At 40.9% G+C, this 14,020-nt stretch overlaps 1 protein-coding gene across 1 annotated transcript in view; it reads right to left on the bottom strand.

Annotated features, from left to right (window-relative positions):
• Positions 1–13,638, bottom strand: part of cplx1 (complexin 1) — a 46,229-nt gene extending 32,591 nt beyond the window's left edge. Inside the window, exon 1 of the mRNA XM_087799121.1 lies at positions 13,528–13,638. Within this exon, the coding sequence (XP_087655247.1) occupies positions 13,528–13,558 (31 nt within the window). The 5' untranslated portion in view covers positions 13,559–13,638. The remainder of the gene's footprint in view (positions 1–13,527) is intronic.
• Positions 13,639–14,020: the final 382 nt, after the last annotated feature.

Below are 14,020 nucleotides of genomic sequence, written 5' to 3' on the forward strand. Positions count from 1 at the left end.
AAATTGTGATATAAAGCTGCATTCAGAAAAACAAATGTTTGTCTTTTTTTAATGGTCAAACATTTATGTTTAAAAGAAAATAATTGTTACGGCAAAAATGAGATCATCAGCTTTTAATGCCAAAAATTACTTTTATCGCAAGTTCAGTGCCCCCTGTCGAAGGGACCATTAAATAGACGGTTAGGAAAAATTATCTTGCATTGAAAGACGAAAATTTTTAAGCTGTTTTCGATTAAGTTTTCATGAATAATGTCCTTGAAGAAAACTATTCTAGCCGCAGATGAACTCCCGTCCACCGGGGGAGGTGATCCCGCCAGTGTTCTTTGGAGCACGTTCAAGAAAAGCGAAGGTCAGCCGCCGTGTCGCCGCTCGCGTCAGATAATGACATGTTGTTCTTTGAAGGCCGAGCGGCACAGCGTGTCGCAGCGGCGAGCCAAGAGGAAAAAGACGTGGAGCTGGGTGTTAAAGCAACAATGGCCTCTTTTCTCCAATACGTCCATTGATTTAATGTTAATTTTCTTAAATCTGCCTGCGACTCAAAACACTACTGTTTATCGTTCAATGGACGGTTTTATGAATTATTGGATTTAAAGTCAATTTTTGTTTCACTTAAATATGAATCAGATACTTCAGTAGGTCAATTAAATACAAGTTTGCATGTTTTTTAACCTAGTTAGCCAAGTGTCCCCATAAGCCTGGTTATGGACTGTGAGACCATCTGTGTGTATATTAACCCATGAGTTGGATTCATATGATTGCGTTTGTGTCCAAAAGGAATCCCTGGAACTCCAGTTACCAGAGACTCGTATACAGATGTCAGTGTTAGCGACTCCTCTGAGTCATTCAAGTGCTGCGATGCATCTGTAAACCAAGAGTGGATCTGACTCGTCAAACACAGGAAGTTGCCGTGAATCACCAAAGGCGTGCCAGAGACTACACTCGATAACAATTGAGTGAAACGACATTTTGATTCAATCATTTTATAAATGCTAGCGACCTCCTTGTCCACCAGAGGACACCCTGGAAAGCCTGACCGGAAAAAAAAAGAATCCTCTGACCCGACAGGAAGTGGATCTGAATCACACATTGATCACACGATGATCACCAGAAGAACAACTGTTCTTACAAAACAAAACGGCTTCCTGTATCGTGTGTGTAAAAAGCGTCGACCACTGACCACTGCAAACACCAACAACTGCTGCTGAAGGTCGACTAGAACCGAGCGCTATCGCCGACTCGCGTAACACCTGGAGAGGAAGCAAAAAAACCAGGCTGGAACACAGGAGGGTCCTCCATCATGCTGATGTTTGCTGCTGATGCCATTAGACACTTTCTAGGTCACAACTGAATCACTAATACGACGACGAGAGGCTCATCATGGGATCTGTGCAACATTTTAGCCTCTAAATTATGGGCTGAACTGAAATGTGTTTATGGTCCTAATGATCATGAGCATACAGAATATGAATTAATTACTATTTGTATTAGACAAACAAAACCGATAATTGTCGCAACTGCTGATGCTTGAATCAATTCACATAATACAATTGATTTACAGGAAATAAATATGAAAATATAATTAAAAAATATATGCAATACGGGATAATACCAACAAACATAAGCAGCATTTTATTTGATTATTTGTTTGCTTTTTTATTCTATAAAAATGGAATTGATTCAAAATGAATAAAAAGAGATTAGATAAAATTAAAATCTAAACATTTCTTAAATATGTCTTGGGGTAACGTATGTGAGAATTTTGTGGTTTACTTTCTCTTTATTTTCTATTTTTCTATAAAAATGCTTGGTTCTGATTGCAAACTAAAAAAATCAAATATATAATACACATTTTTAGTAATAAAACATGTAACATTTTCTTTAATAATGGATGGAAAAAACATCTTGGGGTTAACAATAAAGGCACTTTTTAAATATTTTATTAAACATCTTTAACCCTAACATTGAGCTTCTATTAAAATGTGTCATTAATCTAAATAAAATTAATATAAATTAAATCTTATTCAGATAAAAATGTAAACTTAATGGATGAATAATATCTTGGGGTTAACCAATTTGAGTATTAAGTTGTATTTTTTTTTCTTCTATTATTGCAATTAATCAACATTATTATGTCAAGAAAATTGAAGTTAAAAGTTACACAATAAATGTAAATACATTTGCAAGACACTTTTAAAACATTGTGCTGTACAGTTATACGAATATCCGTATTTGCCAATAAAAACACATTTTGATTCACCAATAAATCAGGGATGAAAATGGGACAGAAAAAAGTCAGATTATTCCATATCATATTTTTCATACAATAGAAGAAAGGGAAACGATGAACGACTATTGTTCTGCGAGCAGCGCCCCACAGCGCCGGGCTGCAGTGAGCCGGAGCATGAATAAATAAAAAGCCTCACATCTAATGACGACTCTTCCGATCCTACGTTCTTGCTTTAAATCCTCGTTTCCTCGTACGGTCGTTTAATGGCCTCAAAAAAACCCACATTGTGCTGTTTAATGTCGGCGGCTGCACGTGTCATTACTGCGCCTCCATTTATCAAGATTACTTCGCCTCCGTCCTCCAGATTGGATTAAAACGGCTGATAGTCGCCATCAAACATTATTCTACGGCGGCGAGTCGGAGCAGCTGAGTGTGAAGGAAGTCGTTTGAATTCTCCACGGAACGCCCGCCTTGCTCGATGGTTTGCGACCCCGATGGCCGGGACCTGGAGCGAAGAAGCCCATGTCGATTCGGACGAGTCAACATTGAGTCGAGATGTAGCTATGAGTCATTCTTGCCTGACTCTTTGAGTCTTTGAGCCTCATCTGCAACTGTTGCCTTGTCTTGCAATTAAACCCCCCCCCCCCTTTAAAGTCGGACATAAACCAGGATTTTCGGATTTTCACGTTAGTTAAGTGGAAATCATCTAAAAATCGACGGAATGTGTGCGACTCAGACGGTCTGACTCACTTCATACCCAAGCACTGGCAGTTACAATCCCAGCTGATATATATGTATATGACTCCGGACAGTTTACGCCCTCTGGTGGACACGGGTGTCACTACGTTTATAAACCAAAATAACATTACCATTACAATTGGTTCGTTGTGACTTTTATCAATACAGCAAAGTCACAAACATGTCAATAGCGAGTTAAAGGACAGACTCAGGTCTATTAACATCTGTTTCAATTTAGAATATGAGTCTGACTCACTTCCTGTCAAGATAATTGAATCAACAAGACGCGTTTTTATTCAATCTGTGGCTGATTATTGACTTGGATATGAGTCATTGACTGGTCAGTACTTGGAAGACTGATGTTTATCTAGATCACGCCCTCTGGTGGACGCATGTGTCACTACAATTATAAAGCAAAACAACGTTTTCGTTGCGAACTTGGTACTCCAGCTATCAATACAGCAAAGACGCTAACACGTTAAAACGAATTTGCGGACAGAACCAGGTCTATTAACAACTGTTGAATTTAGAATGCTAATATGAGTCTGACTCACTTCCTGTCAAGTTCGGTGAATCAACGAGACACGGGCTGATGATTCACTTGGATATGAGTCACTGACTCGTCAGTACATGGAGGACTGATGTGTAACTTACTTACTTACTGATCTAGTTTACGCCCTCTGGTGGACGCAGGTGTTACTACGTTTAAAAAGCAAAAGAAGGTTTTCGTTACAATTGCGAACTTGGGACTCTAGCTATCGATACAGCAAAGACGCAAACGCGTTCAAAACGAATTTACGGAACAGAATAGAGTCTATTCACGTTTTTACGATTCAGTCAATCTACTTTGAGTCTGACTAAACCTCCTGTCAAGTGAATATACAAGATGCAGTTTTCCCAACTGAGGCTGAGGATTCACTTGAATACGAGTCACTGACTCGTCAGTACTAAGACTAAAACTATCAATTGTATGCCCTCTGGTGGACACAGGCGATATTACTTTTTATTTAATTTATTTTTTTAAAGCAAGTTTTTCTTACTATTGCGAACTTGGGACTCTAGCTATAGACTCGACAAAGACTCAAATGTGTTTAAAACGAATCAACAGACGGATCAAAGTCTATTAACTTCTGTATCTATTAATCTACTTTGAGTTCGACTCACTTCCAGTCTGTTGAGTCAAAGAGATACGGAGACCTGGATATGTGTCATTGACTCGTCAATAATTCAAGGACTGATGTGTATCCATTTCTGCCCTCTGGTGGACACGGTTGTCACTACACGTATAAAACAAATCGCCGGTTCTTTTTGGGACACTACTGGCATTTGTGTCTGTAGAAAAATATGAGCGTATGAGGAGTTCCTGGACGATTAGAGTCTCACCACACACAAACTAAGACTCACTCAGACTCACTGGCGACCTCAGGTTTTGGTCCTAAAGCTCTGACAGTGTGTGAATCCAGCTGCTTAACACAGAAGCCGGACATGAAACTGTCCCGGCGCTCGGTTTACATCACGCCTCAGCAGACGGTTAATTAGCAGAGGATGGTCAGATGGAGATGGATAAAGGAAGAAGAAGAAGAAGTAAAAGTTGGGGCAGAAGATTCTCCTCCTGAGAGCAGCGAGAGGCCGGCAGGGTCGCTGATGGATCTTTCTTTGTGGAGGAACATATTCTCACCAGGTTTCCCCGCTAATCCTAATGACTCCTTCATCATAATGATGGTCGCGTCACATGACCTCGGCAGCGCCGGCAGGTTATTATTTACTTCTGTGGTTCGTGAACGAGCTTCTTCTAAATGAGTCGCTGAGCACCGCTCACGAGCCTCGCCGGAGTTCTTGACTTCGATCCGAACCGTTTACGTCACTGTGGCTCGTCTGAGAGACTCGTGTGGACGAGTCGAATCCTTGACTCACCAGAACACATCTTTTTATAAAAGCAGGTCCTGAAGGTAATCCAGGAAGTCAGAGGTAAGCTTGAAATGACTTGGCCAAAGAAGGAGACTTTAATTGACCTTTTAGACCACGAGATGTCAAATAACAATTATTCAAACTGTAAATGACTTGTTGTTTAAACAGACTCAACTACGGATTCCTGAGCGGAACAGGAAGTTCAGAATAAGGTTAACTGACTATGTGGGTACACTAGATAAACGAGTACCCATAGACTCGATCAATAAACAGGTGAATCAGCCGGACTATACTTGGGCAAATACTAGTGGCAAACACACGCAATGAATTGTGCTTTTAAAACATGGAACGTAAAAAACGCTGACATGGTAAATTAGGAAGACCTTAATAGACTTGGTAAACCAGAGAGTCCTAAATGGATTTGGTAAACTAGAGAGTCCTAAATGGACTTAGTAAACTAGAGAGTCCTAAATGGACTTGGTTAACTATAGAGTCCTAAATGGATTTGGTCATTTAGAGAGTCCTAAGTGGACTCGGTAAACAAGAGAGTACTAAATGGATTTCGTAAACTAGAGAGTCCTAAATGGATTTGGTAAACTAGAGAGTCCTAAATGGATTTGGTCATTAGAGAGTCCTAAATGGATTTGGTCGACTAGAGAGTCCTAAATGGACTTGGTAAACTAGAGAGTCCTAAATGGATTTGGTAAACTAGAGAGTCCTAAATGGACTTAGTAAACTAGAGAGTCCTAAATGGACTTGGTAAACTAGAGAGTCCTAAATGGATTTGGTAAACTAGAGAGTCCTAAATGGATTTGGTAAACTAGAGAGTGCCAAATGGACTTGGTAAACTAGAGAGTCCTAAATGGATTTAATCAACTAGAGAGTCCTAAATGGACTTGGTCAACTAGAGAGTCCTAAATGGACCTGGTCAACTAGAGAGTCCTAAATGGACTTGGTAAACTAGAGAGTCCTAAATGGATTTGGTAAACTAGAGAGTCCTAAATGGATTTGGTAAACTAGAGAGTGCCAAATGGACTTGGTAAACTAGAGAGTCCTAAATGGATTTAATCAACTAGAGAGTCCTAAATGGACTTGGTCAACTAGAGAGTCCTAAATGGACCTGGTCAACTAGAGAGTCCTAAATGGACTTGGTAAACTAGAGAGTCCTAAATGGATTTGGTAAACTAGAGAGTGCCAAATGGACTTGGTAAACTAGAGAGTCCTAAATGGATTTAATCAACTAGAGAGTCCTAAATGGACTTGGTAAACTAGAGAGTCCCAAATGGACTTGGTAAACTAGAGAGTCCCAAATGGACTTGGTAAACTAGAGAGTCCCAAATGGACTTGGTAAACTAGGAAGTCCTAAATGGATTTGCTGAACTTGTGAGTCCTGAATGGACTTGGTAAACTAGAGAGTCCCAAATGGACTTGGTCAACTAGAGAGTCCTAAATGGACTTGGTAAACTAGAGAGTCCTAAATGGATTTGGTAAACTAGAGAGTGCCAAATGGACTTGGTAAACTAGAGAGTCCTAAATGGATTTAATCAACTAGAGAGTCCTAAATGGATTTGGTCGACTAGAGAGTCCTAAATGGACTTGGTAAACTAGAGAGTCCTAAATGGATTTGGTAAACTAGAGAGTCCTAAATGGACTTAGTAAACTAGAGAGTCCTAAATGGACTTGGTAAACTAGAGAGTCCTAAATGGATTTGGTCATTTAGAGAGTCCTAAGTGGACTCGGTAAACAAGAGAGTCCTAAATGGATTTGGTAAACTAGAGAGTCCTAAATGGATTTGGTAAACTAGAGAGTCCTAAATGGATTTGGTCATTAGAGAGTCCTAAATGGATTTGGTCGACTAGAGAGTCCTAAATGGACTTGGTAAACTAGAGAGTCCTAAATGGATTTGGTAAACTAGAGAGTCCTAAATGGATTTGGTAAACTAGAGAGTGCCAAATGGACTTGGTAAACTAGAGAGTCCTAAATGGATTTAATCAACTAGAGAGTCCTAAATGGACTTGGTAAACTAGAGAGTCCCAAATGGACTTGGTAAACTAGAGAGTCCCAAATGGACTTGGTAAACTAGAGAGTCCCAAATGGACTTGGTAAACTAGGAAGTCCTAAATGGATTTGCTGAACTTGTGAGTCCTGAATGGACTTGGTCAACTAGAGAGTCCTAAATGGACCTGGTCAACTAGAGAGTCCTAAATGGACTTGGTAAACTAGAGAGTCCTAAATGGATTTGGTAAACTAGAGAGTCCCAAATGGACTTGGTAAACTAGGAAGTCCTAAATGGACTTGCTGAACTTGTGAGTCCTAAATGGACTTGGTAAACTAGAGAGAGTCCTAAAAACTTGGTAATAGACAACAGAGGATAAGAATGGTGGTTCAATAGGAAGTCTGGAATTGGGCAAACCAGGAAGTTTAAAAGTGAATCGACAGACTTAAAATCCAATCTAGTCTTGATCAACAGAACCCAAACAGTACTTTTTACTGACTACTGGCTTGAGAACCTGGCTCCGGGGGGGGGCCCTCCTCTGACCTTCTTCAACGTTTGATAATCACTGAAAAAAAAAGAAGCTCTCGCCATTAAACTGAAAACAACAAGAGATAAATCAAATGTGGATCCATAATCAGATGGTTCGGACGGAACCGCCTCGGGCTCCCTCTCAGTCCCAGAACCCGACGAGCGTGTCCCGTTTCGGGTCCAGACACAGATGAGGAATTGATTCAATTTAGCGGCCGCCAGCGCTTTATGTGAAGAGCTCTTGTTGCGGAATTGGACGCGGCCGAGGCGGGGAGGAGGGATGACATCATCAGAAGTGCTGGTAAACAAAAGCTGACCTCCTCCTCTCCTCCACTCCTCCTCGCTGCCCTCTCCTCCTCCTCCTCCGTGCCGGTCGGAGCGAGGGATGAAAAGCAACAAATTGTCTGAGCGGAGTCGCTGCTCCCTGGAATCTTCTTTTAATAAGAGATGTTTTCTCTCCTCACGCCCACCCCTCCGTTCATCCTCCTCCTCCCTCCATCACCTCCTCGGTCACTCTTTGAACTCCTCGCTCTCTCTCTCTCTCTCTCCCTCCATCTGACGGTTACAGTCGACGACGAGGGTGAGGCAGGAAACTTCAATCACGTTTTGCCGTGAGTCGTGAGGAAAACAGGGCGCGTGTGAGCGAGGCTTGATAAACAATCGACTCGGAACAGGAGCAGTCGGGCCTGAACCGCCATTAAAAGATAAAGTCAAGTGTGTGTTTGTGTGTGTGTGCGTCGTGAATAATGAGGCAGAACAGACTATTAAATGATGTCATAATAACACAACGTCGCTCGTTCTGTCGCCTGGAAAGAATTTGAAAGTTAACCCATGAGTCACGAAAGAGTCCTACAAAGGCAGGGCGAGTCCTAGAATGTTCGTTTTCTTATATTCATCTCGTAAATCATCTCTTATATTCATGTCCAGGACTAAGATACATTTCTAAAAAGGCACACTTGTGGTACAAATCGAGTGTCACGCAGAGGTGAGTCGCTCAACTGTTAACAGGGTTTAACTTTCTTAACGTTTAGTTTCATATCTGACATGTTCTTACCACTAGAGGGCCACATAGTCCCCTCCCTAACACAAGGTTTTAAACCACTACACTTCATCAGGGACGTCTATCCTGCATCAATTGCTGACTCATCAAAAGTAAGAGATCCGCATATCCAAGTGAGTCTTTTCACAATGATTTTAAAAAAAGCTCAGGTTGTTGACCAGGTTTAACTCTAAGTCTAAAATCAAGTTTAACATGACAATGTTTCATGAAGCTTCATGAAGCAGTGTCATTGTTTTCAGAGTCCACTAGATGGCGTCCCTGCACCATTTTCTTTTGTTCTAATGAAACATTACATTGTTTTTAATCTGATGGCGCCACCTACTGACTTCTTAACAACATGACACTGTTTCATGAAGCTTCATCAGCACGACACTAGTTGTCACTGTCGAGGCTTCAATGAAAGCTGGACGTTACGGATGAGCAGTATTTGGATGTTTTCAAGTGTCTTTTGGGACGTAGATGAAGACATAGACAACTGAGCCCCAGTCGCTACATTAAAATGAACAAAAATGTTTGTCTATAACTCTAAAAAAGAACAGATTAATCTAAAAAGAATCCCAAACCTTAGTCAAGTTTAGCTGAAATAACTCGACGTGAAGTGACTCAAAATCGAATCCCAGTCTTTGACTCTAATAGAGTTTGATTCCAAAACAAGGCAGAACAGACTATTAAATGATGTCACAATAACACAGCGTCGCTCGTTCTGTCGCCTGGAAAGAATTTGAAAGTTAACCCATGAGTCACGAAAGAGTCCTACAAAGGCAGGGCGAGTCCTAGAATGTTCGTTTTCTTATATTCATCTCGTAAATCATCTCTTATATTCATGTCCAGGACTAAGATACATTTCTAAAAACGCACACTTGTGGTACAAATCGAGTGTCACGCAGAGGTGAGTCGCTCAACTGTTAACAGGGTTTAACTTTCTTAACGTTTAGTTTCATATCTGACATATTCTTACCACTAGAGGGCCACATAGTCCCCTCCCTAACACAAGGTTTTAAACCACTACACTTCATCAGGGACGTCCATCCTGCATGTATTGCTGACTCATCAAAAAGTAAGAGATCCGCATATCCAAGTGAGTTTTTTCACAATGATTTAAAAAAAAGCTCAGGTTGTTGACCAGGTTTAACTCTAAATCTAAAATCAAGTTTAACATGACACTGTTTCATGAAGCTTCATGAAGCAGTGTCATTGTTTTCAGAGTCCACTAGATGGCGTCCCTGCACCATTTTCTTTTGTTCTAATGAAACATTACATTGTTTTTAATCTGATGGCGCCACCTACTGACTTCTTAACAACATGACACTGTTTCATGAAGCTTCATCAGCACGACACTAGTTGTCACTCTCGAGGCTTCAATGAAAGCTGGACCTTACGGATGAGCAGTATTTGGATGTTTTCAAGTGTCTTTTGGGACGTAGATGAAGACATAGACAACTGAGCCCCAGTCGCTACATTAAAATGAACAAAAATGTTTGTCTATAACTCTAAAAAAGAACAGATTAATCTAAAAAGAATCCCAAACCTTAGTCAAGTTTAGCTGAAATAACTCGACGTGAAGTGACTCAAAATCGAATCCCAGTCTTTGACTCTAATAGAGTTTGACTCCAAAACAAGGCAGAGGTGAGTCGCTCAACTCTTGACCAGGTTTAACCTTCACCACCATTTTGTCCAGACGCGTGATATAAGTGATAACGTCCACCAGAGGGAGCCCTCGAGTGCTCATTATTATCTTCAGACACGTGTGTTAGCAACACACTTCTCACACCAGCGCTGGTGTGGATTCATCTGGTGTGTTGCCAAGAGGCCACGGGAGAGTTGTGTTGAGGGTTGCGTTGTTAAGTGTGTGGCAACAACCAAGGTGGTGTGCTGAATTAAACACAACAACACACTCTCCCGCTCTGCAGGAGAAGATCAGATCAACCGCTGTTACTCCACTTATTGTCTCGGTTTTTAACGGTTTTGTTCAACTTTCGATGGTTGATTAATAAATATCATGACATTAAATGTTATTGATCATGTAGTTTTGATCATAAATCAAAAAATAACACATGGAATTAGACAGAAAATGTCCAAATTCACAGTGAAACAAACACAAAAATCCATAAAATATTAAGCAAAATTCTCAAAACGTGCTCCAAGGATCGTCCTCGCCCAGGAATCAAACCATCGACCAGCTTCAGCTGTGTTGCCTCAAGTCTCCGGATCTAAACCCTCGTCACGCACTCGCTCGCCGAAGTGCGTCTCTGTCGTGTCGTGACTGCCGAGGACCTCCGTGACCTCCCAGAGCTTCCAGATACCCCCGAAAGGTTCGACGAGTGGCAGAGACGAGCGGCTCTCGGGAGCCCGTCCTTCTCCTCGCTGTACAAAAACCCTGACAGAATACAAATGTTGGCCTAGATGGGAGCAGATGGAGTGTGACTTTTCTCCTCCTCGCGCGGAGAGCAAGAGTGAGATAATAGCCCTCAGCTAATCCACCGCACATTGAAAAACTCATTACTCTCCGTGGAAGAAGAAGGAAACTCGGAGAGAAGTAGTTCCACTTTTGACAGAAGTTTCTTTTTTCTGCACTTTGATTTTTCTGTCTCCTGAGTCCGGATGTCATCCCACCTCCTGTACCCCTTGGTGCATCAGAGCAGGGCATTTAAAAGATGCATACTATTGAAAGAGAAGATTGTGGCCCGCTGGTCCATTTGTGCCTCGTGACATGATATTCTGTGGCCCTCCGGTTGTTGGGCGACTCCATTTTTGTTCAATGCTTACGGAATGTTATCATTCAAATAGCTTTGGTTTTATTTTCAAGGTGAAAAAGTAAAAAATAATGATAAATTAGACAAAAAAAAAGTCCACATTTCTTTGAAAGCAACACAAACATTTGTTAAATATTAAAAATCAAATCTTTATGAAACCAGTGCAGTCAAAAGAATTGACCTCTGGTTGCCCCCGGGCCAGTTCAGTTCAAGACCCCTGCTCTACAGTCCTGTTGACCCTTGACCTGGATTGGTTCACGATGGGTCAAACTTTGACAGACAAACTTGGTTAGAAGAAACCATCTAATGACATCCTTTCAGGAAGAACCAATAACGACTCCTGATTGGCTGCGTGGAAGCGGATTGGCCGATATCGTGCGTCATTACCATATTTATAGGAACGACAATGTAAAGCATGTTTCAGTGATACATTTTGGTGCTTCATTTTGGTTTTGGGCTTTGGTTTTCCGAGTTATTTTCCAAGTAATCTGTTCCTTTTTTAAAGTTTAGGAAAAAAATGTATGTTCGTGCTAATGTAGCAACTGGAGCTCAGTTGTCTCCGTCCTGATCTTTGTCCAAAAACGCTTTAAAATCGTCTGCACTGAAAAGTTGTGTTTCATTATTTTATACTGAATAATTTCCTGTTAGAAATTGTGATTTAATCTAATTGTGTTGTTATTTTTTAACTTATTTGGGATTAAACATAGTTGTTTGTCATACTAAATATTTTTGTACTTATTATATCGGAATCTTCATCATCATCATTTATTTTTCCAAAGGAATAATAATATATTGCAATACATTTATTCATCATAATGTGAAAAAATTACATTTAAAATGTTATGTCATGATTTTTTAAATCAATTGATTACACAGCAGAGACTGCCATCTAGTGAGCTCTTAGAGTAACGACACAGTTTCATGAAGCTTTATCAACTTGTCTCCAGTGTTGGTCTGATGAAGCTTCATAAAACAGTGTCATTGTTTTTAGAGTCCACGAGATGGCGTCTCTGCACTATTTTCCTTTGTTTTGAACAACTGTTATGATGACTCATCACATCATTTTTAAACTGGTGGCGCCACCTACTGACCTCTAAACAACATGACACTGTTTCATGAAGCTTCATGAAGCAGTGTCATTGTTTTCAGAGTCCACTAGATGGCGTCCCTGCACCATTTTCTTTTGTTTTGAACAACTGTTCTAATGAAACATTACATTGTTTTTAATCTGATGGCGCCACCTACTGACTTCTTAACAACATGACACTGTTTCATGAAGCTTCATCAGCACGACGATAGTTGTCACTGTCGCGGCTTCAATGAAAGCTGGACGTTACGGATGAGCAGTATTTGGATGTTTTCAAGTGTCTTTTGGGACGTGGATGAAGACGTAGACAACTGAGCCCCAGTCGCTACATTAAAATGAACAAACATTTTTGTCTATAACTCTAAAAAAGAACAGATTAATCTAAAAAGAATCCCAAACCTTAGTCGACATGAGGGTGAGTAGAAAGTAAGTGAATTCATTTTGGTCGAACTTTCCCGTTAAGTAAAACCCTTATTGAAAATAAGGTCTTTCAACCTGGTATTAAAAACTGACCCAAAAAACAACCCAAAAATGATGTTTTTGGACAAAGTGGCATGTTTTTTTCATCGTGTTCCTCATTATTTCAAAAGTACCGATCAATGATAACACCTTAATGACACCCATCCTTGGTCATAATCTTGAAAAACCAAATCTCATTTCATTTCAAACTGAAGGTCTTGACCTTCACTTTATGCAAAAGAGCCAAAAATCAGTTGCTGGGCTGATTCCCAACATCTCCATCATAAAAGGAAAAAGGCACCTTTTCACCTTCCGCGGAGCGACTTTACATATTCATACATGCTAAAACATTCCTCCATAATTCATCCCTCGTCTATGCAAATCACCAGTCGCAACAAGCCACGGGGAGACGGAGAATCACACCGCGGCGACGGAATTATGAAGAGATTAGATGATATCTTCATTTATCTTTTCTTCAGGTGAGAGCGCGGAGATGAAGCCCGTCCGTTATACAGTCGGATCAGACCCGGTAGCTGCTCCGTGAGCCGGCGGCGCTCGCATGGAACAGGAGAAAAATGCCCTTTTCGGTCACCGGGGTTCACGTTAGAATCAGCCGCCTGTTACGGTGAGCTGTAGTCGCGGCGCCTCGGGGAGGACGAGTGCAGCGACGAGGCAGCACATGAGAGTAAAGAGACCGAGAGAGTGGAGCGACGCGACATGAATGAATCCGGAGGTGGAAAAAAAAAAAAGGAAATAAAGTGTCCGACTCACCTCCCAGCGCTTGCTTCATAACAAAATTCATGATGATGGCTTTTAAATTCCCTGCCTCCGAGAAACAATGTTACATTCAGTCGTGGTGGGAAACGTGGGAATCTGGTCGGAATCTGAAAAGGAAGCAGGAGAAAAGAAAAAAAAAAAAGGTAAATCATCAATAAAACATCATTATTCATCAGATGATCCATCATTTATATGTATATATAATGTTATTTTTGGTGGGTAACTCCAATTGTGGATCTTGAGGTGTGGTTCTTGAGTGAGGGCTTTGTAAGAGCTGAGCCAAAAGACTAAGTTCCCCATTGAGCGTTGGATGTCTACTCTCTTCAGAGGTCAAGGTGACCAAAACAAAGAGTCAGAAATAGAAGCTCTTGCATCCAGGAGACACTCAAGGTAGAGCATCATCCAAGACAGAAAAACTGTCTCCAGCATCTTGTCAGGATTTTTCCAAGTAAGATTGATTGTTCAATTTATCATGTTATCAGTAAAA

Source organism: Callionymus lyra, chromosome 9, assembly GCF_982586985.1.
Source record: "Callionymus lyra chromosome 9, fCalLyr1.hap1.1, whole genome shotgun sequence".
NCBI classification, from domain to species: domain Eukaryota; kingdom Metazoa; phylum Chordata; class Actinopteri; order Syngnathiformes; family Callionymidae; genus Callionymus; species Callionymus lyra.